Source organism: Triturus cristatus, chromosome 3_2, assembly GCF_964204655.1.
Source record: "Triturus cristatus chromosome 3_2, aTriCri1.1, whole genome shotgun sequence".
NCBI lineage: Eukaryota > Metazoa > Chordata > Amphibia > Caudata > Salamandridae > Triturus > Triturus cristatus.
In genome coordinates this window covers 225,807,103-225,833,967 of record NC_140584.1, presented here as the reverse complement: position 1 = coordinate 225,833,967, position 26,865 = coordinate 225,807,103, and the positions used below count along the sequence as shown (strand labels likewise).

The following is a 26,865-nucleotide window of genomic DNA, read 5'->3' as shown; positions in this document are numbered from 1 at the left end:
AATCAGAGATGTGCAAAAAGTTCAGAATTCAAAAATAACGGAGACAGGCAATTTACATCATTTATACAATGGGAATCGATTGTTCTATTGTGCTTGTACATGAAATGTTTGGCCATACTGTAGTGGGAGTTTTTGTTAATATTTGCTCTAATGTGTCTTAGCATTCTGTTTTTTTTACAGGAAAGATGGTACTTCCTATATATATCTTTTTACACATCCATTGAATTGCAAATTCTGTTTTGCATATAATTTTCCTGCTGGTTTTGGAACCCAGTACACGAGCCTAAATAATTTTTGTGCTGTATTTGATGATAGCTCTGCAATGGAGCCACATTTGTAAAAACCCTGGATGTGACACGAGGCACAATGTAGTTTTCTCACAGTGGAAATGACTATGGACCAACTTAGGGGCATATTCTCAAGGAGTTATCGCCGTGTCAGCGGCACTTTTCTGCCGCTAATGTTGTGATAATTTTATCGCCCTATTACCAAGCTGTCGCTAACAGCCGTTAGCAACAGTTTTTAGGCGAAAACATCCGTTGTAAAGATCGCCACTTCTGTTAGCGATAATTATATGCAGGAGAGGCGTTCCCGTGCAAAAATGGCAGCAAACCCCACTTCTCCATATTTACAAGGGGATCCTTGAAGTTCTGAAGACCAAAAAAACTGTCTCTAACTGCAGTTAGAGCCAGTTACTTAAAGACCAGGAAATAGCTGTTCTTAAAAATGGGGATAACACTTGGTGCCTCATCTCAGCAGGGTTTGGTGCTGGACAGCTCTGCAAGCAACGTTGCAGCGCTGACCTGCGACAAAACTACAGTGCAGGAATGCGCACCATCAATAAGATAGTGTGCATTCCTGGGCCCCAGTCATGAAAAGTGTTGCAGCACTATGACAAGAAAGCGTTGCAACACTTCTCACTACGCCCTTCTTGTGACAGCATGGATACGCTGTATTCACTGGGCAGCGCTCCATGATGCAAGTAATGACAGATACATCAGGAATCCTGACTTATATGTCTGAGCTAAAGTCACACATTGCTGCAGTCGTGTCACAACCATGATGCAACTCTATCAATGCATGGGGAGAGCCTATCCCTGCTTGTTGAGGTGACTTGCTGCTTGCGTCTGATGTGGGGGACCTTCCCCAGAAGGGGGTGGTGTTCTGGTCACTGGGGTTGTCCAGATGGAACTTGAGTTCACCAAGCAGGATGTCGTCGTTGGATGGGAGACCCTGTGGTGCAATGAGGCCTTCAATGGTATTGGAGAATGGGGGGCCATGGCCTGGGGGGCCCGCACATGAGGGTGCCGCAGAGGATGTACTTGGGCTTGGTACAGTTCTGGGAGTTGAGGTTGTCCATGGTCACGCTTGGGTCATTAGAGTGCATGGTCAGTCGGAGTGTGCTTCTGTAGGTGATGGCAATGCCTCCTCCTTGACGGTCGGGTGCTCCTTGCGGGTGATACTGCCACCGTAAGTGATGGCGATGTCTGGTCCGGAGCAGAGATTGGTCCTCGCAGCCGAGGTGGCATCCAAGGTTGATGGCGAGGAGGGTACTGACGTTGTAGTGGTGGAGTGTCCAAGAGGAAGACTCCTTGGTGTTGACCGTGGTCTAGGGGCAGACGGAAGCAAATGGCATAGCCTATGGGTTGCCTTTGGCAGGGGAGATAACCATTACAACACAGGCAGTACATCGTTACCAACGCAACTCCGACAACGCCGGTGTCTTTACATCACATTTGATTACAACGCATTGTGAGGTCAGTAATGGGGTAATTAAAAGTTTTTCGGGTGGGTATGGCTTTCAGATGTCTAATCAGGAAATTGGGGTGTTTTGGGGTACAATATGAAAATTGGGTTGTATTTTAGGGTAAAATATGAAAATTGGATTTTGTTTGGTGGTAAAATATTATTTTTGGGTGTGTTTTGGGGGCTCAAAATGGTATTCCAGGGTTCACTGTTGGGTTTGGGGTTCAGGTTGCAAAGGTTAGTTTTGGGTTGCACTCACTGAAGTGGCAATAGTGATATTTATGTCTCCGCTACTCTACTGTTGCAATGTGCCTAGTATTAATATGCTTTGGAATGGAATTAGATGTTATGGGATGCATCGCAACTATGTATGTGCCTTTGGCACACGAGTGGTACGCCCATTGTGCATGGGGGCACAGCGGCTGCCATTGAGAAGTGGTGGGGGGCTGGACAGCTGTGAGGTGGTAAATGCTGGAAAGAACACTGGATGGGGCGTGGATGTGGGGATGTGTGTATGAGCGGATGTTGTAAAACTTTTAATGAAGGAAGTCTTACCTTGAAGCCGGGTCCTGTGTCTTCATAGCTCCTGCTCTCCTGCATCTGATTCCAGGAAAAGGAAGTAGGCAGCCATGCTCCCTCTCCTGAGTCAATCACAACACTGCGATGCGGCGGTGGGATTGGTAATTGGCAACAGGACAAGTAATGCAGCCAGGGGCCAGAGGGGTGGGCATGTTCTCCATGCAGGCTGTAATGCAGCCTGCATTGCGAACAATGAAGTATGCATGACTGCTTTGGGTGGCCTGAGTGGGCCGACAAAACAGTCTCTGCACACTTGAGTGGGCATGCCAATCCACCCATGCCTGCTCTGTGTTTGGAGCACTCCTACCCACCCTCCCACCTCCTGAGGATACATAGCATGATTACATCATGTGATGATTGTTCCTCTTTTGCACTGCTTGAGGCAGTGGGGCAATGCTCTTCCGCCAAAGCGGAAGAGCCACCACTGGGGGTGTGTAATCTTCGTGGGATAGGCCTGAACGACTCGCCCCTGTGCCCTCCTGTGCAACGTGTTCCACCTTCTCCTTACCTGGACATTGACACAGTTTCGCAATCCACTGCACTCTCTCCAAATCTGTGACTCAGCCAGCAGGAGCCTCAGCCAGGTGTGATTTCACTACGCTGGGTACAACAGTTGCCACCTAGTTGCAGTAGGGCCCCCTTTGGCATGAAGTTGCAGCACTCATGCCACACAGGTTTGGCGTAGCACAGGGGCCTCACCCTCCACAGCGTATGGCCTGCCCAACATCATCCGGCCTGTGATGCAGGGAGACGGCACACACCATTGGTAATCCCTTCAATGCACCCCGGTGTAGTGGTGGATCATAGTATGCAATGCGTACCTCACTATGTTCGTGTGCAGGAGCGCCTCTACCATTAATAGCTCCAAGGGTCGCAAGGCGGTCTTCTCACAAAGGTCAGCAACGTGTCTCCATGCAACCTGCCAGACTTCACCACCAGGTACAGGCGATCGTCGCGCCTCAATATCTACTGCTACGGCCCATTGACTCCACAGCTCCTCCACTTCCCACTCCAGGCTCCGGACGCAGGTCCAGCGAGGCATCCAGGCTCCAGACGCAGGTCTAGCGAGGCATCCAGGCTCCAGACGCAGGTCCAGCGAGGTATCAAGGCTCTCATCCTCGTCATCCTGGCTGGCATGAAGGGGTTGTTGATGTGTGCTGCACTTGGCTCTGGCTGCTCCATTCTGCATGTTATTGTTTTTTATGCCTAACTTCTATTGGAGGTTGACTATTTTTTTGCATTAGAGGCAAGAAAACACACGTTGGGCTGACTAACATCAGTTTTGTAGCCGCTAATGGGCTTATCGCTAGGTAAGGCCCTCTAACGCCGGGTTTCCTATTGCCATCGCGCTGATGTTAGCAGCAGTTTTCACCGCCGTTCCCTGATACTATCACCAAGTAGCGACAGCTTGATAATACACCGCTAACATGGCAATAGTTTTCATGGATAGGGGGCGATAAAAAAACTGCCGCTAACTGGCGTTTGCGATAGGTAGCGCCGGTCCTCGTGAATATGCCTCTCAGTCTTTCAGTGATGGGTTTTTTCGGTACGTAAATGAGTGGTTGTTTACCTATTACTGTGCAAATGGTTTCTTATATTTCTGAGGATATGCCAGTGTCTGTAAGTTGTCTTTCTAACTGAGCCAGATTATGTACTGAATATTGAAATGCACAGAATTCTTTTGGGTTGTGCCATTGCAAGGATGCCTGTGTTGTATTTTAGGCAGGATTGTTTAAGTGCAGGAAGAAACAATCAAATTTTAAGTTGAAGTTTATGTTTAATTTTAGTTTTAAGTTTAGTGTGTTTATGTTTACAAAAAACAATCCATTGAGGCGTGTTCCACTTTCTATGTGTCTGTATTTTGTATAGAGGAATAAACTAGGAGAGATAACTTTATTTATCCATGTTACGCTTCACCTTGGGAGTTGTAAGGTTTTGGCACATCCCACACTTTTACATGGTCTTATAAATCTGGGGAAGCATTAACATCCATTTGTGTGTTGTGTGGGAACACCTACCGCAATGCTCATGGAACTCCTCCCTAGCACAGAGTAAGGCAATGCAGCAATTTGCACTTCCATGCCTTACTCCATATCTATGAGGCCTATGAGGCCATTCAAAGCCACGCAAAGTGGTTTTGCATTGCTTCATAGATATGATTTTAAGGTTTTCCCCACCGAGCGTCAGAACAAGTGATGCTAAAGAGGCGTAAGGGGATCAGAAATATGCCCCTAAGTAATTACTATGTAATAGATTGCTGTGTTGGTCCATCTGACTATTACCACAATCTGGCTACTGCTAGACAAAGTTTAAATGCATGATTGTTTTTTGATGTCATTTTCTTCGATTTTGCCTAAGGAAGATTTTGTATTTTGTTTGCTTTATTATAGGTTTTATGAAAACCGAAAAACTGGAACATTTGTATTTTATAAGAGTGTAGTCCGCGAATTGGAAGTGCATGTTCGTCAACGGAACTGTGGAAGCCGCCATCATGCAGTATCCTGCAATTGTGGTGTAGCTGCAAAAGAGGGAAATGAAATTGTTTTTTTTGACATGTGTAATGGACAGCGACAGGAGACCAGACCACACCTTTCAATAAGGAATGTTGGACCATCAAAGCAGCAAGTAAAAATAAGAACCTCTTATCATGGGAAAAAAATTACTGTAAGTTCAAATTTTATTTTGCATTAGAAACTCTGATTCAACTAATGGTGATGCATAAGTATGCACTGTTTCTATCCATACAGATATGTGGGACATCTTAATAAAGATGCAAGAGACGTCTGATGAACAGTATGCAGTTTGGTAGTTATAGTTATGTCTGCATTTTCATAGGAAGGGCGTTTTTTGGTTTGCTTATAACTTTGGCGCCATTTGGTGAATGTTCACGAAGCTTGCAAAAATCACATTTCCACCCTACTTAGCTCCTTTCTGGAAGGTTTAAAGGTGGTTAGTCAAACGGGGCTCGTGAAAAAAGGGGGTCCCAGAACCAAATGTCCACATGCATTTTCCATAGACTACTTTAGGAAGTGATAATGCAAAAACTGCTGAACAGAATTGCGCCAAATTGGGCAGGAAGCTAAATCTTGTTCTATAAAACAGTGCTTTGGTGTAAATCCATTCACTAGTTTTTGAGAAACAAAGAAACAACATTTTTTGTATCTCTGGATGATTGGGTTTGGGGGAGTCTCACAATAATCCCTCAATTCCAATTCTAAAAAATAGAGCATTCTGATTGGCCTAGAGGGCTTTTTCCCCTTGGGCCTCCTAGCTCCCTTTCTAGTACACTCCCACAGGAGTGAGCACTCTGATTGGCTGGCCGCAACATGAAAGAGAATGTTGCAACAGCCATTACACAACTACTGGAAGTTATTGCCCGGTCATGAAAACAGTAGGAAAAGCGATACAAGGGATACCCTTCCCCCTAACCCTTCGGGGTGTGGAGATTGGGACCAAACTTTAAAAACAAAATCAGGATTTTTTTTAAAGATGCCCCCATTATTTTTATTTTCATTTTGGGTAGGAGGCATGATATGGACTATCCTTCCCGAGCCAGTCTTGTACCCCATCCCTCCTGGGCCAATTACATATTAAAGGGGGGGGGAGTCACATGTTAAGGCAGCATGTTAAGGCCTCTGAGACCCCATTCCATGGGGCAACACTTTAAAGAAAAAGGAGGGGGCATGCAGACCCCCTCCCCAAGCCCATTAAGGCCCTGGGGACCCCGTACCTCAGGGATATTTTTTTGATAAGGGAAGGGGGTGCACAGCACTCCTCCTCAAGCCTGTTATAGCCCTGCAGACCTCAACCCCAGGAGCAACCCTCAACCTCAAGGAGTCCATCCAGAGACACAGTTTCCCTTCTCAAAGGAGCGTGGGCAGGGAAGGCATGTCTGCTCCCACCCGGTGGGAGCTTTAAAAATGGGTAGAAGCAGACATGTATTTCCCTGCCCCTTGGAGCGTACTGCCCTCTTGTGATTGTTTTTATTATTGCTTATGCTCAATAGGGTTACTTTTTTTATTTTGGTATTGTGACAGGACTGCAAGAATAACTGCATGCTGCGCATGCCAGAAGGCCATGTGTGCAATGGAGTTTAGCTGAATTCGGAGTGGTCAGGCCCTGCAGCCAACACGCCGCCTCATACAGCCATGTGCGGTGTACAGGGGTGTTGAATTCAAGTATGGTAATTAAAATATTACCCTACATTAAAAGAAACCATGGAAAGCTACTGAAAAGAACAAAGATTGAAGTGATGCTATAGTTAGGTGAAAAGTTCAGTGACAATATTTCATTTTCCCCTAACAAAAACTGAAATTCACCAGTTACAGTCAACTGCCCTAAAGTAACAATAACTCACTCCCTCACCATGAACTGCTAATTACTTCACTTATTAAATCACTCATGACGTGTTCCATGACACCATTGATGACATCACTGCAACATCTGCAATGACATCATTGATGACAACAATGCTTACGGCGAGTCTGATAAAAAAATATATCTCATGTGGCCAATGAGTTACATCATGATGTCTTCTGCAGGCCCATCAACAACACAGTACTCAGGCATCTATGTACAATCTTTTCTTTCTTTTTAGAAAGACCTAATTAAATCACTGTCATAGTGTACATTAAATTGCAACATGATTTTGTATTTGATCACATTTGCATTCAAGAAATCTTATGTCCAAATTCCTTTTTTTTGTTTACACCATCCATATTGTTTTTATATTTCACAAAGCATCATGTTCATTTAGTAAATATTAAACAAATCAACTGAGAGACAATATATGTGTCATGGGTATCAGTATAATGAAATACAAACTTATAGAACAACAATGAGCCCACAAGGCATGTATTTATTGTAGGCACACAAAAGCATATGCCAAGGTAAACAATTGGCAATTCCTTACCTTGCAATACTTCATGAGTAGGAATAGTCATTACTTATGCAGATTATTATCAGCCTTATCATCTTTAGTGAGCTATCAATTATTTTAAAGCAGATATCGTGGACCTTGGGGCTGTGGAGGCAGATTCAAACTTGAAACTAGGACTTACAGGAGGTACCAGGAGGGCTTCTTAGCCCCCAAAGTCCCACAGGAGTAAAGTGAACTTCATCCCCCAACCTGTAGCGTGACAGGAGGTGCGTTTGCAGAGTAGTGGAGAAAGTGGGCCATGGCCTCCGAAGACCTGTTAGCAATCCCACTGTGTGGTACTTACTGGAGGTAACAAGTGGTTGAGTTGGCCCCTATGGACCCTTAGGATTGAAGGGGACTTATTCCCCCAATTCAGAACACACAAGGAGGTGCAGGGAGGGGGCGGGGGCTTCGCTGAAATGATGGCTTTTCTTTTTATTTTGTTTTGTTAGAAGGGGAGCTGTGTGGCCCCTTCTCTTACTATTTTTGGGGCCCTGGGGACCCCAATCCCCAGGCCTTTTCTTTTTAAGGAGGAGGGCCCACGCGGCCCACCTCCTGAGGCCTTTATTAGCCCCGGGGGCCCCATCCCCCAGGGCATTGCCTAATTTTTGTTTTGTTTTAAAAAAAAAAAATATTCAGAAGGGGGGCGGGGCCTAGCCCCGGGGACCCCATCTCCCAGGGCCTGGCCAGCCTTTACTTTTTTTTATTTAGAAGCGGGCCGTGGGGCCCCCCTCCTGAGGCTAATTATGGCCCGGGGACCCTATCCCCCGGGATCTGCCCTCACCGTTGGGGACTGTTGGGGGAGCCCCAATGCCCCCACGGTCCCAGCCGGCTCCCTGCCTCCTGCTGGAGCCGGCATTGCTTTTGGGCAAAGGGAGCTGCTAACATGCAGCTCCCTTTGCCCAAAAGCAATTCTGCTTTGCTTCTTGGAAGCGAGAGCAGGTTTCCTGCTCTCGCTTCCAAGAAGCAAATCAGTGTTTGCTATGACAGGGTAGAAGTGCCATAGCAAATGGCAATGATCCCGGGGTGGACACCCTGGGGCATGGCAGGAGCCGGCCCTGATGGTGGCAGTCCCCAGGGCCATCGAGTGCTCTAGGAAGGGGGCAACGCGGCCCCCCTCCATTTGTGAAAATAGCCCCAGGGAGGTAACGGTCCCCGTAGCTTGGGGGGGGCTGTGAGGCCCCCCACCCTATTTAATAAAGCCCCAGGGAGGTGGCAGTCCCCAGGGCTTGGGGTACCCACGAGGCCCCCCTCAATAGTCAATAAAGCCCCAGGAAGGTTGTGGTCCCTGGGACTTGGGGGGGCCTGTGAGGCCCCCCACAAATAATTAATGAAAAACCCAGGGAGGTGGCGGTCCCCGGGGCTGGGGGGGGCACAAGGCCCCCACTTGATTCTGAACAAAGCCCCGGGGAGGTGGTGGTCCAGGGATGTGGGGGCTGTGTGCCCCCTACATTTAATTAACTGAGCCCCTGCTAATTAATTTCACATTGCCCCGGGACCTGGCCCAACCGGGGGTTACACAAAATGAAGCGCAGAAGTCCGTGCTTTGTTTTTTTATAATTTTTACGGCCAGATTCGTGCAACTTGCACGAATTCAGCTGATTTGTTTTTTAAGAAATGCTTTTTTGGGGGCTTGGAGACCACGCTTCGTTTTAAAAAATATTCTCGGCAGGATTCACACACCCAGCGCTCATTCTGCCGACTTTCTTTTTTTTAAATTCTTTTTTCGGGCCTGGTGGTCCCTGTGGGACACCCTGAGCAGGCCTAGGGGGTCAGGGTGTTTCTACCCTGCCCCCTTTTCTTGATTTTTATCTTTGACTGTCACAAGATGGCTGCCAACACTTCCCGGTATGGAATGTTGGCAGCCAATTAGAATGAAGCTCGTGCTCGGGGGGTTCGCGAATCCTCCTCGGTGCTCAGATATATACATTTTTATTTTTTTAATTTCTCAGCAACGACTGAATGGATTTGCACCATTTAAAAAAGGGCGCTTTCTGGACCAAAAGCTACCTTTTTGCCAAATTTGGTGTAATTCCTATAAAAATTAACATGGGAAAACCCGCCTTTTTTCTCAGCCCCGCCTCACGAATCACCCCAAAGATTTGTCAAATATATATATATAGGATCCCCCTTTTTTTATTTCCCCCGCCTGATGGATTACCCCGAAACTTTCAAGACAGCAGCTGCAGTGTCATACTAGTTTTGAAAATTTTGCAATTTTTGGCAAATGAAAAAAACGTTGTTCCCATGGAAACTATGTCCTAACAATAACTCCCTACTGGAAAGGTAGCTGTTGGTCTAGGAAGCAACCTTTTTGTAAATTGGCGTAAATCCGTTCAGTAGTTTTTGCGATATTAAGAGAAAAACAATTTGTATATATATAAATATGTGATTTGACCGCAATGCTCATACGGAGGTTCGCGATCCCTCGCACCATAAGATGTACTGTGATTGCACGACCACAACCTGTCTAGAGCAGACTTCACTAACGTATAGCTCTTGAGCTACTAGTAGCTCTCCAGGTACCTTTAAGTAGCTCTTCTGAGTGCAATTCAGTGTACTAAATTTGAATCTTTTGGTTGGCTGAATTAATCTCTGTATACCAAAATTGATAAGTGTGCCTGTTTGGAGAAAAATGGTTGAAATTCCAACATTTTTATAGAGCTGATATTTATGCCCTAAATCACGTGGCACTAGGTAAAACCTATCAATTATATTATTTCCTTAGTTCCATAAGTTGCAGCTACTGCTGCTGTGTATTATCCAAATAAAAGCATTCTAAATTGACTAAGTCTTTTTTACATTGCTTTTGGCAACCCTGCCTGATGCACTGAAGTTATCATTTCTGGCAACCCTGCACTGAGGTGACTGCTGATAATATGGCATAGGGCGCCCACCAAAATAATGTTGCCTGATGTGGTTATTATTACAACACTAATAATATTAGTAGCTCGGGATAATTTTCATTAAGCATTAATAACTCTGATTACCGAAAAGTTTGGAGACCCCTGGTCTAGAAAGTTGTGCCGCCCAGTTTGTAAACCGGTGCTGTGCCCTAGTGGTCAAAAAAGAACGTTAACATGTATAGAAGGGGCCAGGGTAGGGGTACTTTGTAGGAGTTTGTGAAGCACTCTTTATGAGTTAGAAAATGGCATAAACTGATTCTTTCCACGTAGAGAGAGCCGCGACTCCATCACATGGTTAATTGCAGCCCCTATGTAAGGGCATGGCAAAGTCATGAACCTTGACAAAAAGATATGTAGACATTCAGTCACAGAGTCATATATGAACTCAGAGACCCACTCAAAGTCTTACTGCTAGCCAGAGACCCACTCAGAGACTTATGCCTTGACTTAGATACCTACTCACACACTCAAGCATCCACTGAGTAACCCACAGAGACAGTCATGTGTCTACCCACAGACCCACTCATAGAGTTATACATTCACTTATACACCCCCACAGAGACTGATTTGCCTACTCATAGACCCACTCAGAGACTTATGCACCCATCCAAACCACTAGAGACTCATTCACACACTCACTAACCCACTCAGATAATTGCACTTACTGACATACCCATTCAGAGATACACACACCCCACTCACAGACCCACAGAAAAAGTCATGCATCCACACCCAGAACTACTCAGAAACTCATGCACTCACTCACAGACCCACTCAGACACCCATGCATCCACTCACAGACCCCCTCAGACTCATGCGTCCACTCACAGACCCAGTCACACACTCATGCACCCACTAAGAAACCAACTCAGAAGCTCATGCACCCACTCAAAGACCTACTCAGAGACTAATGAATGTACTCACAGAACCACTCAGACACTCATACACACACTCAGAGACCTACTCAGAAACTCATGCACCCATTCACAAACCCAATCAGACACTCATGCACCCATTCACTGTCCCACTTATTCATTCATGCATCCACTCACAGATCCCCTCAGATACTCAGGCACCTACTCACAGCAACACTGTGACACATATACACACTTACAGACCCACTCAGAGACTCATGCCCCCACTCACAGACCCACTCACAGACCCACTCAGACACTCACACATCCAATCACAGACCCAATTAGACACTTACAAATTCACTCAGAGACTTACATACCCACTCACAGCCACACTGAGACAATCATACATCCACTCACAGATCCACTCATTAACTCATGCATCCACTCACAGGCCCACTCCGACACTCACATACCCATTCACTGACCCACCTAGACACTCTCACAACCACTCACAGACCCATTCAGACACTTACACACCTACTCACAGACCCACTCAGACTCACACACCCACTCACAGACCAACTTAGATTCTTATACACACACTCACAGACCAACTTAGAGACTCACACACCCACTCGCAGACCCACTCAGCCTCATGCATCCACTCACAGACATACTCAGAGACTCATGCATCCACTCACAGAGCCACTCCGACACTGATGCAGGCAGTCTAAGATCAACTTAGACACTCTTGCCCCCACTCACACATTCACTAAAGAACTGATATATATGTACTCGCAGATCTACTCAGACTTAGGCATCCACTTATACACACACTTAGACACTTGCAAACTCTTTGTAACATATATAGAATGAAAATAATAGTTAGAATTCTTAAATGTGTAGAATTCTTAAATGTGTTGTTGTGCTTTGTGGATCCATGATTGGGTCACAACTCTGGAAAATATATTTTTTTAAAGGATTTAAAATGAATATTATTTAGGGTTGGGCAATGGGGTATCTCTAAACAGAACCTTCATGTTTATTGTGAGTATGTTTACTGAGAAAAACCCTGTTGCCTTCATCTGTAAAGTGACCTTTATCACTTCTATAAATTCATTGTAGATAGAGCCAATTTTATGTTCTCTGAGGAATATAGCTTTTTTAACATGTTTCTGGCTTTGTCAATCCACTTCCAAAGGTCTCCTTCATTGCTATTTCCAAACCAAGACCAGGAACAGTGCCTAGGTCATTGGCACCACAGTGCACAATTATGATGTCTGGATGTTGGCAATCTGTAATACTCTCAACCAAAGGCAACAATTGCTGCCTCTTTAACCCTCTCTGGCCAATCCATGTAATATTCACATTAGGTAAACTCAAGTTCCTTTCTAGCAGACTCTGGCACAGTAGACAGAGCATAGCAGTAGCACACAGGAGAAGGTTGCTGGTGAATGTGACAGTTGGTAGAATGAAAGGAAGTTAAAATGGAGGAGTGGTCTCCTTGAACAAATGGATATATATGATTGGGTGGTGTAAACAATGTGATAATTAAAATGGGTAGTGATTTCATTACTAAAGTAAGTTAATCTCTGAATGGCTGTAGATCAATTTGACACAAGTTACAGTCTGTGGATATGATTACATTTTCACACAGTCAACCACACCTGCTAAAGTTGGACTGGTATGACTTGTTTATAAAATGTATTAACTTTTGATTTACTGGTACAGTAGAGTGTTTGAAACCTGGTCGTTATGGAAGCTGTGAGAAATCAGTATGGGGAAAGGGTTCCAATTACAGGGTACTTTCAATCTGCAAAGAATAGTAGTTTAGGCATAGCATATTTTGCAAAATATGAATTTCTAATTTGGTATTGTGATCGGTTCTGAAATGTAGTTGAAAAACGTAGCAATATCTTAGTATATGCTTTAACGGACTCCCGTATGGAGTTGCAGAGTTAGACAGAGAACGGGCGTCGCAACGGGGTCCACTCATAGCTACTATCAAATTGGGCTTCTTATGAGAGGAACAACAAAGGGTTAATAAAATGACGAATGAAAACTGGAGAATGAAAAGGAAAGGGGTCGGCTGCCAGATCAGCTGATGAGCATCGAGATCAATACAGAGATCCCCAGTTAACCATGCCTGAGTAGTTTATCTGGCCCGGCTCGTCCCCTGTGCAGTGTGGTACTTGTAGTTCTGTTTCTGCCAATGTAGCTTCAGGGCTCCAAGTGACAGAATGTATAGCTAAAGGTGCCGCTCGTAGGCTCTGGACTTTGCTGTACGCAGCGGCTGGGCCCTCATTGCAGATGTGACCTCCGCTTGGCGACGAACTCAATTTTAAAACGCACGGGGATTTTATTGTACAATTCCTCATACACGGGACTGCGAGGACCAGGGTGCTTTGTTGATCACTCACCTCCCGCACCTGGCTCCTCTTCCCGGCTCATCCCCATCCCTATTTAACCCTTACCTGTTCTCGCATGAGCGGGACGCGTGCGGGGCGCATCCCGGGGCGAAGCCCGGGCCAAGGGCCGGCCCGTCTGAGCCCGTCAGAGACCGACAGAGGCCGGGATGGGGCACATCTCTTGGCTCCCCAGGTGAGCACTATGTGAGTGAGGTTATCGTTTGTTCCATTTTGGATTGACTGCCGAGTCCTAGTGTGTCGGAGGCTTATCAGGCACACATTTATCTGATCACCCCTACAGTATTTCGCAAAAGCAGGCAATGGCCACTGCTGGCACGAAGAAGGGCCGGAAGTCTCTCTATGGGCCTGGAGTGGCTGGAACCCTGGACAATTTTATCACGAGGGCCGCGTCAGTCTTACAGAAGGAAATTGAGCTAACTGAGAAAAGACTCTCCCTCGACCAAGTGTTTACTAAACGCTCCTCACTGGGCAATATTGCTCTAGCAAAGTCACCTGTAGTTACAAACTTGCCTACTCCAGCCTACAACACTAATTCATTGTTTTTGAGAGAAAACGAGAATGTTGCTGTAATGGCAAATAGTAATGTCTGTAATTTATCTGAACGAGGTGACTCCACTGGTCCTGATTCTCCCACACCTATGAACTCTGTAGGAACAACTAGATCCGGCCTACCAATACGTATTGATGCTACCGATGCCAAATTGACAGAACAGGTCGTGAAACGTAAGCGGGGCGGAACAGTGTTGCCCAATAAAAGATCTAAAATTCAAAAACTGGCAAACACTGGAAAATCTGACCCCGTGGTTAACGTAGACCTGACGGTTGGAGGTTCTGAGGGCCTGACGGGACCAGCACCGAATAAAGATTATTGGCTAAGAATGGAACAGCTACTTATTGCGACCTGTCGCCCCATTTGTAACAGACTTGACTCTATGGAAAATAGACTTTCTAATTTAGAATCGTTGGTTGCTGTATTGTCCGGGGCTAAGGGGACATGGGATAGGGGGGGAACTAAAGAAAATGTAGCCGAGTCTACTTGCTCTGCTCCTAATCTACTTAATGCATTGACAGATACAACGGAACAACTTACTTTGCAGGGTAAGGGTCTGGCCAACGACATCCAAGCAGTCTCCAATGGCCCTATTCCATCAATCTCTGCAGGGAATTTAAGGAGTGGGGCGAGTCATGCCATTGACAATCCACCGCATGAGTTAAGAGAACCTGACTTTACTTTTCATAAGCAGTCAGGGTATCCCCTCGATCCCAAACTACCATGCCTGGATCTCCCACCTGAATCTGTGCCATATGTGGTGGTTCTCGCAGGTGTTCCCACCCTGAATCATGGATCAAGGGAGGCTTTTCCCGACTTAAAAAACAAATGTATGCACTGGTTAAACTGTAACAAACCCCTCCCGAACCAGTGCAGAAGCGAGATATTATTCGCAAGGAGGATAAACTGGGTAGGTCAAAGAGTCAAGGACGTTCCGGGTGACTGTGTTGTAATCAATTTTAGAGACCCTAGCACTGTTAGGCACATTTGTACATTCCAGTCTGGTAGCTACACTAGTCCCCATTCAGCTATAAAAGCTCTCCCACTTACCTATTTTTATCCGGGACCCCAGAATTTCGGCACTGATATTTCCTGTAGGGGAGGGGTGGATAGCTTGAGAACTGGCAGGGCGGGACACCTTCTCTGCCCTTCTAATGTAAACCAAGTCCACGATCGATTTTGCCCACCCCCACTTGAAGCTTTCCATCATATCAACAGATATAGTACCCTTGACCAGGTGGATTGACGCCCAAACTATTGTGTCCCGACTGCTCACACTGGGGAAAAGAAAGGGCTATTGGTCACCGATACAGGTTCTTTGGTTTGGAAATTCAACCCTTTCCTTCTGGGGCTATCAGAAACTTCACACAGCTTGGCTGTGGAAGAGGTTTCATCTCGGAAAAACACTAAGAGTCCCTCTAGTGAGCCATACTCATCTCCAGTGTTGGGGGGGCTGATAGCAATGGAAGGGTCGGCAAATGGGCTTGTGCTGGAAATCCCGGACAGGGCAACTTTCTCACCATTTACTATCGCTGACCAGACTCCGGCCACAAGCAAATCAAAGTCGAGTACCAGTCTGCTCTCATGGAATGTGGCAGGCCTCAAGAGCAAATTGATATGTGAAGACTGGGGCACTTTTATAGATAATTTCGATGTCTGTTTAATGCAAGAGACATGGGCTTTAGAAAACTTCCAAAGGGTTGGCTTTGTATCTTTTAACACACTAGCAGTAACTAGCGGTAGGGGGAGACCATCAGGGGGCCTTAGCACCTGGGTGGCTCTCCACCTGGGTGCCTCAGCAAGGCAGCTCCACACTAATTCAGATGACATTCAATGTATTTTACTTGAGCTGCCTAAAAACATCCACTTGGCTCTCCTGAATGTCTATTCTAGACCCTCTCAGGGTGGCCGGGAATCTAAGGTCATAGAACAGCTAAATAAATTCATCTTGACCCTGGATTTTCCGTGATAGTGGGTGGCGATTTTAATTGCCAATATGAACCACTTAGTGTGTCGGCCTTAGACGATCCAACTGCCGAAAATGAACACCGGAATATTCCTGATCCTATGATTCCTAAGGTCAAAGCCTGGACTCCTTTGGTTCTTCAGATTTTCGCACTCACTCTCTCTCTATCCTTGAGGGCATGTAATGGCAGATTTGATTCTGATAGACCAGGACGAGCTACCTTTAACAGAGTTGGACAAACTTCTATCCTAGACTACATTCTTATTGAAACTAGATCGTGGGATAAGGTGCTCGATTTCAGGGTGTCAGAACGGGATGATAGTGATCATAACGCCCTGGTTATGACACTTAAGCCAGGTAGTTGGGGTATGAGTAGCTACGATATATCAGTATCTCCCATAGTACAACCTCTTATCCTGCATAACAACAGACGCAGAGTAAGATGGCCCCGTATTGTTGCCAGTCCAAATAAATTGTCAGAAATCTATAGTCTTGCTTTACCCCATCTTATTGGAATGGCTGAGGGTGGGCCTAACCGTATCCCCATAGAAGGGGTGACCGGGCCTGCAGGCATTCATCTACAGTTAGTAAACAAACTCTCAGAAGTGTTCTGTCCGATTGGGAACGCGAGGCCCCATTTGCCCAAAAGGCAATTGTGGTATTCTGCTGAGTGCAGGAAGTCGAAGAGTGACCTGCTCATGGCTATTAAGGCCTTGGATAAAGACAGGACTAAAATATTGAGGGCACAGTATAAACAAACATTAGAAAGGGCAAGAAAGGCCTGGGAGGTTGATATGTGGGAGGAGCTAAGACTAACTTTGCAGGCTAAGGACTTTAAGGGCTTCTGGTCCATTGTTAGCAATGGCAGAAAAGAACCAGGAACTACCTCATTCCCTAATATAGCCCCAGCAGTATGGGAAGCTCATTATGGGGGCCTTTATTCAAGCTCAAATGACAACACATTACCTATAGCTACCTTTCCCCCCAGACTTGTATGTCGAGCTGAGGCTGCTATGGCGATAACGATAAAGGAGGTGGAAATCGCTATACATCTGCTGATACCTAACAAAGCGCCGGGACTGGACAAAATCCCTGGCGATCTTTATCGGTCGGAACCAAAGATATGGGCGCCGTATCTCTGTTCTCTATTTAATTCTATTCTGATGGGTGCGGAACTCCCAGAGTCTTGGCTCGGTGCGGAGATCGTGCCGATATTCAAGAAAGGTTGCCCCCTACAACCCTCAAATTATAGGCCTATCAGCCTAATTGATACCACACAGAAGCTGTTTGGACGTATAATATTGGACAGATTACAGACCTGGGAGACAGATAACAACATCCTAAGTTTCTTGTAAGCGGGTTTTAGAAAGGGAATCTCTACTGTTGACCAGATTTTCCGACTTCAGGTTATACACTGGAAGACCGTGAGTCTAGAGGGTGGCAGCCTCTACCTCATCTTTGTTGACCTGAGGTCGGCATTTGACCTGGTACCGCGAGAAAACCCGTGGAGGGTCCTTCGGGCTCTCAATGTCCCTTCATATCTTTTGGATGCTTTGAGTAGACTCCACATGGAAAACTTCGCCCAAGTCAGATGCGGGAAACATGGAGAGTTGTCCGCCCGCTTCCCTGTTAACCGTGGAGTCCGTCAAGGATGCGTGCTAGCACCCACGTTATTCTGTTTATACATCAACGGGCTCATCAAACATCTGGAAGGTATCAGGGACACAGATGTGCCAACACTTGCTACGGGTACGGTGCCAGCGTTGATGTTCGCTGACGACACCTTGTTGTTGTCGCGAACATCAACTGGTATCCAGCGCATCTTGGATGGCTTTGTGGATTTCTGTGCCGAAAGAGGCCTGGAGATTAATTTAGCTAAAACTAAATTTATGATTCTTAACCCCCCCCCAAGCACACACGGCCAAACCCAGTACTGAATGGTGTTTACCTTGAGCGGGTAACAACGTTCGGATATCTGGGGATCATACTACAAGAAAATTTTGGATGGGGGGGACAAATTGCTAACTCCGTGCTAAAACTTGCCCAAACCACTGGGGGTATTTCCCAACTCTTTAGAGGTTTGGTTTCCAAACCAGTGGCACCAGCAATAGAAATCTTCAGGACCCAAGTAAGAGCAGCTTCCACTTATGGAGCAGAACTGTGGGGTCATTCTAGAATACACAGCCTGATCGGGACCGAAAATTTCTTTGTGAGGAGTCTGTTGGGTCTGCCCCCTAGCTCCCCGTTGGTCCCTATCAGGTTGGATTGTGGGTTGATACCCATGGAAGAGGCGGTAACACTGCGTCCATTGATATACTGGAAGAGACTCTGGTCCAACGCAGAGTTGGGTTCCTATCGGGAGGAATTCAAGGGGGTTTGGCCCCTAATTAAAAGCAAGAATATTTCCTGGTTGAGATTTGTTAGGGATACTTGTACCAAGATTGGCCTACCTGACTTATGGGCCTCTCCGGAGGCTTCATGTTCGGCCTTATCAAAAACAAAACTGGCCGAACAGTTCAGAAATTATCACCTCTTGCGTCTGCATGAGTGTTCTGATATCGGTAGGCTGACGGTCGAGTTCCTTCAAATCAAAGATAATTATAGGAGAGAGGAATTTTTAGACTTGATTTGCCCCCCGGCTGCTAGGAAGCTTTACTGCCAACTGAGAATGGGTAGTCTTCCGCTCAGGTCTTTCACCTCCAGGTGGGATGTAAACAACACTACTGCCTGCCCGGCTTGTGGCTATAGACTTGAGGACGAAAAACACGTTTTCTTTTTTTGTCCTATATACCATCTACAAAGAAAACGTTGGGTCAAGCCTATATGTAACAACCTGGGATTCAGAGAGTGCGAAAAAGCTCTGAGAGTTCTGAAGTATGACACCCAACCTCCAATAGTCTTTGCAGTTTCCCGGTTTCTCAATGCTATGTGGATAAAACGTAGGAAATTTTTGTAACTAACTCGAAAGCCTAAATATTTTCCTCTTGTATTGTATGAATGTTTTTATGCAATATCTTACAACTGTGAATTGATTTGGTTATTTTAAACTGTGAATTGTAATATCTTATGTTGCTTTTATGGCCTTTGGGGCCGAAATAAAGTTTAACAATGGCAATGGAAAAGGAAAAAACGAGGGAAACATTTTCATTTGCTAACTACATCAGTATCACTGGAAAAAGAGAGGGAAACTTTGCCATTACTGGTTCATTCTTTCAGAGAGTCGTACTAATCATTTTCTGTGAGAAAACATTTGAAGTGAGAGAGTGGTAATATTTGAGGATCCACAAAGCAAATTAACAGGTATGTTAACAATGAGGAGATTGATAATGTGAATATATATATATATATAAATAGATAGATAGATAGATAGATAGATAGATATATAGATAGATAGATAGATAGATAGATAGATAGATAGATAGATAGATAGATAGATAGATAGATAGATAGATAGATAGATAGATAGATAGATAGATAGATAGATAGATAGATAGATAGATAGATAGATAGATAGATAGATAGATAGATATAAGTGACAGTTTAACATGGTATATTTAGATTATTACTTATATAAGCAATGACATGTATGCAAAGATCTTGAAGTCTTTGTTCACAAATAAAATTAAATGGATATTGAACCAGTCAATTATTTGAAAAGTAACTGATATATACATGTAAAGAGTATCATACATAGGCATTTGTATAATGATATAGTCAGTAGCAAATAAAGCTATCCACTGAATCATCTTTTTGGAATTAGATGACCAAAAATGTTGTTGGTGTTTAAGTGAAAATTGTATGTGCTAGATATAGTTTTGGTACTTTATCTGCAATTGTTATATTTAATTACTTTGTAAGGTTGTACTTTGGTGCTCTACTTGAGGTATGATCTGGTACTGTAGAGCATGTGTATGAAGTGTTATCACTTGCTTGATTTCAGATTTAAAAATCATTGCCAAATCTTAAATTGGTGTTTTCTTATATGGAAGTGAACTGTTCACTAGACTGTACGTAAGAGACACTAAAATGAAGAATGAAAATGTAAATTATATACTTCCAAACATAAGTGTGCTCCATGTACACTTACAGACCTATATTTCGAGTTTTAGAACCAATGCTTTCTAAAAATACACAAAGTAATGAATCCATGCAGCTCCATCCATGCAGATTTACATACCAACATTGTTTGTAAGAGGTGCACTCATGTACCCCACATACTGTCTTAAATATGCAAAGATACACCCAAACAGGGACTGACATACTCATTCAGGCAAGTGCTGAGCAACTGACACTTATAGGTCAGCATACAGACCAGTTGACCTTTCAACATTTCTTGGGCCTGCTTCTGGACAGCCTGTGTGTGCAGTGTTACTGAGAGGCAAGGTTGATATTTGAAATACGTTCCCAAGTCTATACAGTCTTCTTATACTACTTATAACTGACCTATAACAGAGGTTGGAAGGAGGCGATAGGCAGTGAGGTATGTCCTTAAAACCTAAGACATATGATTTCAAGGTTTAGTGAGTCACACCTGCACTTACGGAGCTTTATGTCTTTTTATACATACAGTCTCGCACCTGTACTACATTATATAGGTATCTAAAAAAGGATACAGTCTCTTACACACCCAGTCAGACATGGAAAGAGGCTGTTAAGTATCCACTCCCAGACACACACACATCTTATGTGATGAGGCATAATGGAAGCAGTTACACACACATGTACATGCCAACACTCTAACACATGCAGTAACAAACCCATGCAGCATCTTCAATAGAGATTTACAGATCCCCTAAGAGAGTAAAAGGCACGCAGCACGGATTTAGGAGAGAACACAGTACCGAATCTGCCCTCACTATCGTGCTTGACACCATCCGCACCAGGGTAGATAAGGGACAGACCACTCTCCTCATCCTGTTGGATCTTTCGGCTGCATTTGATACCCTGTCTCCCTCAGTCCTAACATCGAGGCTGAGAGAGATAGGGGTGGAAGGGACCACTTAGTTTGCTGGCATCTTTCCTGAATCAGAGGGAACAGAGAGTAAAGCTGGGGGAGTTTTTGTCTCCATCCCTTCCTGTGCATTGTGGGGTCCCTCAAGGCTCGGCATTAAGTCCGACCCTTTTTAACATCTATGTGACCCCACTTGCCAGGCTCATTAGATCCTTTGGGATGGAGGTAATCTCATATGCCGATGATACACAGATACTGCTGTCTTTTGCCCAACCTGTCATCTCTGCTGCCTCCAATTTTAAAAACTGTATGAAGGCAGTCGCTCAATGGATGGTCTGTAATTCATTGAAGCTTAATGGGGAAAAGACAGAGATTCTGGTGTTTGGGGGGAAAGGAGGATTTTTGGTCGGCTGACTGGTGGCCTTCCACTATGGGGGTGTGCCCTATACCGACGACCCTGGCCAAAAACTTAGGAGTCTTGATTGACCCCCTCCTGAGGATGGACCAACAGGTAAAGAGGACCATTTCCACCTGTTGGGGCCTTATAAACATCCTACGGAAGATCAGGTACTATTTGTCCTTTCAGGCCAGGAAACAAATTGTTTTGGCACTGATAGGTTCCAGACTCGACTATTGCAATGCTCTTTATTTAGGCATTAACAATGGCCTGCTAACCCGTCTCCAAATGGTGCAGAATGCTGCTGCTAAATTGGTTCTGGACCTGCCCAAACGGGCCTCTGCCCACACGGCCAGAAGGACCCTACACTGGCTTCCAATTGAGGCCAGGATATCCTTTAAGTCCTTGACTCTGATTTACAGGGCTCTGGCCACCAACAGGTCTGGAGGCTTGAGGGACTTGTTGGTCCCTTATACACCTTCCAGAACCCTCCGGTCCGCCAATAAGTCCTTGCTTTTAGTTCCCCGGATACGTAAAGCTAAGTGGGGTGGCAGAGCCTTCCCAACTCTGGCCCCTAAGCTGTGGAACACTCTGCCTTTGGAGATCAAATCTCTTCCCTCCGTGCATGCGTTTAGGAAGGCCCTTAAGACGTGGCTATTTGCCAATGCCTACGCTTAGACTTGATTTTTGCCTTTCTTTTGAATTGCTTTTGGTTAGGCGCCTTGATGCCTTCGGGCTAAGTAGCACGTTTACAAATTTCCTTTCATTCATTCATATATGAACACGCTGCCTCAAATATGGAAAGACACACATAAACAGGGTCTGACACACTAATCCAGACATGTGCTGAAAAACTATTACTAATAAGACACCCATGCAGATCACTTTCCTTTCAACATATCTCAAGCCTCCGACTTGACAGCCTATGTGTGTAGTGTTGGTGCTATGCAGAGTTGATATTTGCAACATTCTTTGAACTCTAAAAATCCCTCTTGTATTACATACAACTCTTCCTTAAGGTAGTTTGTAGCTAGGCTGTAGGCAAAGAGATATGTTCTTAAAGCATAAGATATATACTTTCAAGTTTCAGTGTCTTTCTTGTGCACTTACAGGCTCACATGCCCAGCATTACATGCAGTGGTACACCTTTTTTGGAACTCACATACCTATCTGGAAAAAGATAGAGGCACTTATAAAGCAAGACAGACATTCATGGAGGCACTGCAGCATATACTCCTAGACACATAGAGCTCTTATCTAACTAGGCCAAATGGAGGCAGTTGCACACAGCCTTACATACCCCAGTGCTCTGTAATCCATTTTTTCAAGTTTAAAAGGTTCTCTTCTTTAAACATATAAGTCAACTCTAAGGTAGCTTATAGCTAGGCCATTGGGTAGAGGTTTCAGTGAGCTATATGCACACTTACATGCCAATATGCTGAGTTATACATGCACTCTCCCACCCTGATTTGAATCTGATATAAGTATATGCAAAAGGAGAGAGCCACTAATATACCTCCTGAGATAGTGTCAGAAGCATCTGAAAATTCACTCACATGCACAGACACAACTCTAATGCATATAGCACTAATAAAGGAGGTTGACCACTGACTTAAGGAACCCAATAGTAACTAACAAACCCAGGAGGCAATCCAATGTCTCCCCTTACATATACATTTACAGATCCTTACAGTGACAAAGAGATGCAACGATGTAACAAGAAAGTTGCTTACATATGGAAACACCCAGTTCGCCCAACCATAGCCCTTTAAATAAGTTTCAGGCCTGGTATTTTTGAGATTGTATATGCAGTTCTACTGCTAGGCTGACTTGGTATTTATAACCAGTTCACAAGACTTAACCTGCTGTTATACCACTTATAACTCATCCCTAAGGTAGCCTGTAGCTAGGCTATAGGGTATGCTTCTATGCGTGTAAAAGCTAACATATGTAGTTAGAAGTTTCCTTTATCTACATGCACACTTACAGGCCCATATGCTCAGTTATACATCCACTCTCCCACCATGATTTGAATCTGATATAAGTACATACACAAGGAGAGAGCCATTAATACACCTCCTTATGTATCAAACACTAACAGAGGTGGCTGCTCACTCACTTAAATAAAACAATAGTAACTACCAGAACCAGGAGGCAATCAATGCCACCACTAGCATATACATTTACAGACCCTTACAGTCATAAAGAGAACCAGTGATATACCAACAAAGTTACTTAGTTATGGAAACACACCCACATATAGGGACTGAGACACCAATTCAGAAATCTACTAAAGAACTTACACTATCAAGTCACCCATCCAGGGAAGTAGCCCTTTAGACATGTCTCAGGCCTGGTATACTTGCACTTGTATATGCAGTTCTACTTGACATTTGAAACCCCTTATTGGTCCTTAACCTGCTATTCTTTCACATACAACTCACACTATAGTACCCTGCAGCTAGGCTATTAGGCACGCTCCTATGTGCATATAAGCTAACACATGTAGTTACAGGCTTACGTGAGCTACATGCACACTTACAGGCCCATTTTCTCAGTTATACATCCGCTCTCCCATCCTGATTTGAATCTGATATAAGTACATGCAAAAGGAGAGAGAAGCTAGTACAGCCCCTGAGACAGTGTCAGAAGCATCTAAACATTCACTCACTTGCACATACAAAACTCTTATTTATCTAGCACTAAATTAGATGGTTGCTCACTCACCTAAAAAACCCAATAGTAAATAACAGACCCAGGAGGCAATTCATCTAGCCCCTAACATAATAATTTACAGACACATCCAGTCACAAAGAGAGCCAGTGATGTACCAACAAAGTTACTTACATTTGGAAACACATCCCCACTTAGGGCCTGAGAAAACAATTTAGATATCTACTAAATAACTGACACTAACAAGTCACCCATCCAGAGAAGTAGCCCTTCAAACATGCCTCAGGCCTGGTACTACTGCTAGGCTGACTGGGAATTTAAAACCACTTGACAAGCCTTAACCTGCTATTCTCCCACATATAACTCACCCTAAGGCAGGCTGTAGCTAGGTCATAGGGTACGCTTGTATGTGCATAAAAGCTAACACATGTAGTTAGAAGTATCAGTGAGCTACATGCACACTCACAGGCACAGGTACATACGCTCAGTTATACATCCACTCTCCCTCCCTGATTTGAATCTGATATAAGTACATGCAAAAGGAGAGAGCCACTAATACACCCCGTGAGACAGTGGAAGAAGCATCTAAACATTCACTCATATGCACAAACACAACTCTTACATATCTAGCACTACCAGAGGTGGTTGTACACTCACTTAATTAACCCAATAGTAAGTAACAGACCCAGCAAGCAATCCATTATGCCCTTTACATATACATTTACAGACACTTACAGTCACAAAGGGAGCCAGTGATGTGCCAACAAAGTTACTTACATATGGAAATACACCACACATAGGGACTGAGCCACCAATTCAGATATCTACTAAAGAACTGACACTACCCAGTCACCTATCCAGGGAAGTAGCCCTTTAAGCATGGCTACTCATACTGGCTAGCCTGTGTGTGCAGTTTTACAGCCAGGCAGACTTCACATTTATAACTCTTTCTAAGATGTGTTTATCAAGTACATACAAGTGACTAGTAAAGTAGGCTGTAGATAGATCATACAACGCAGTGCTGTGTATTTTGTCCAGAGTGGTATAAAATAATCAGATGTCTACTATTTTAAATGCTCTAATCATTATAATATACAATGTGTATTCTATTTTGTTTTCAGATATCCACTTGAGTTCAAAGAGAAGAATTACAGAAATGAACAGAGGAGAAATGCACAAAAACAGTACTATTTGGAAAAAAGTGAATTGATGGACAGGATGTTCTGCAGGAAAAAAAATCCGCTGGTAAGAGAACTGAGTAATATCTTAAAATAGTAGTTAGAAAAATCAAAAATGTGGAAAAGTATAGGAACAAAAAGAAAACTCTAAGAAAACTAAGAAACAAAAAGCAGTAACTTATGTTCAAAGTGAAAAACAACTCATCTAACACCAAGGCAGAAACAGTACAAATTGATAAGAACAAGAATGTTATAACTAGGGTAATACAAAAGTTGGTAAGAAACATAAAGCAGTATAAGAGAAGATCAGCAAATTATAAGCAACAACAACTCATTGAAACTGTAGTAGATAAAGCATTTGCCTTAAAGTGAAAACTATTTATCTTTGTAAACTGAATGAAAACACTTAATAAAATAGTGCTCTCTATGAAGAGAAAAATCCAGAAAAAGAGGCTTGTTAAGTTTTCTAAAAATCTTCACTTGTGAATGGAAATATACTTCCGGAACTGAGCCTTCCTTTAATGAAGAAATCTACTTTCAAGAGAACACATTAGTGCACTCAGCTGAAACAACTGGTAGATGCAATGAGGAGAAAGATGATAGTCCCTTTCCAAAAGAGAAGATGAGTCATAGGAATGCTGAAGAAGTGATAGTTGAAGAAATATAGGAAAGGGGTAGACAGATAAGTAGAAATGCAGCAGAATCAATAGACATATTACGGATCTTTTTTCCGTCAATTTTCAGATAAAAATATCAAACAGAAAACTGCAATTTTGAAAGGATTAGATCCATGCAAAGTAAGTAAGTATTGTAATTTAAAAGGATATTCAAGGATAGGAGGTCTATCAAGGAAAGTGTGCCAAAGCATCTTTCAGCATTTCAGAATGTTAGCTGTTCATCATTCTAAAATGCAAAATATAGTTAGGAGACTTTAATATGTGAAAACTCCTGCACTATGTTTAGGAGAAATTAATAGAGCTCTTTTGCAGAGTACAATAGCAGACATTTGTGAGGATGTTCAGTTTTGTTTCTTTGGTCCAGAAGAAGAGTGTAGGGAAAATGAGGAGTGGTACCTTCAGGTCTAGTGCAACAAGACACATGTATTACTGTTGATAATTTTCAAATAGAGTTCGGAAAGATCGACAGTGTTTCTTCAGAGAAACCAAGCCCTGTTTGCATTTGCTGTCAACACAATCACTACAAATGTCAATCTCAGAATGCTGATTTGCACTTAAAAAGGGGAAAACACAATAATGACATGTGGCAACAATTTGCTGTTTATTTGTAGAGGAGCTGTTTGACTTGTCCACTTGACAAGTCATATGTAAGTACTGCTATGATAAGTTAGAAGAAAACAAAATGCCAGCTGGAAGAAGTGCATGACAACTTAAAATTTGTATATATTCCACAAGAACTAAGAGATTGATATGTTTATGAGTCCATTCTAATACAATGTGTACACACATTTTAGGCCAAAGTTCATATGGAGCCTAAGTCATGGAAGCTGCCACCAACTGACCTACAAAAAGGCCTAAAAGGAAGAGCTGTGTACTTATCTTTAGATTTTTAACAGAATATTACAACTGTTGGTGTAGACAGAGAGGATCATGAACCACTTGGCATTCTAGTAAATGGTGTGCCTGCAATGAATAAATAAATCTGGCAAGAGTTAGCAGATATTAGTAAAGTAAAAAAACTGCATTATATCTGGTAAA

General features: G+C 43.9%; 1 protein-coding gene across 1 annotated transcript in view; it reads left to right on the top strand.

Moving 5' to 3' along the window:
• LOC146857060 (von Willebrand factor D and EGF domain-containing protein-like) overlaps positions 1–26,865 on the top strand; it is a 1,714,722-nt gene that overhangs the window by 885,533 nt on the left and 802,324 nt on the right. The window contains 1 exon segment of the mRNA XM_085647013.1: positions 4,716–4,989. Coding sequence (XP_085503139.1) covers positions 4,716–4,989 — 274 coding nt within the window.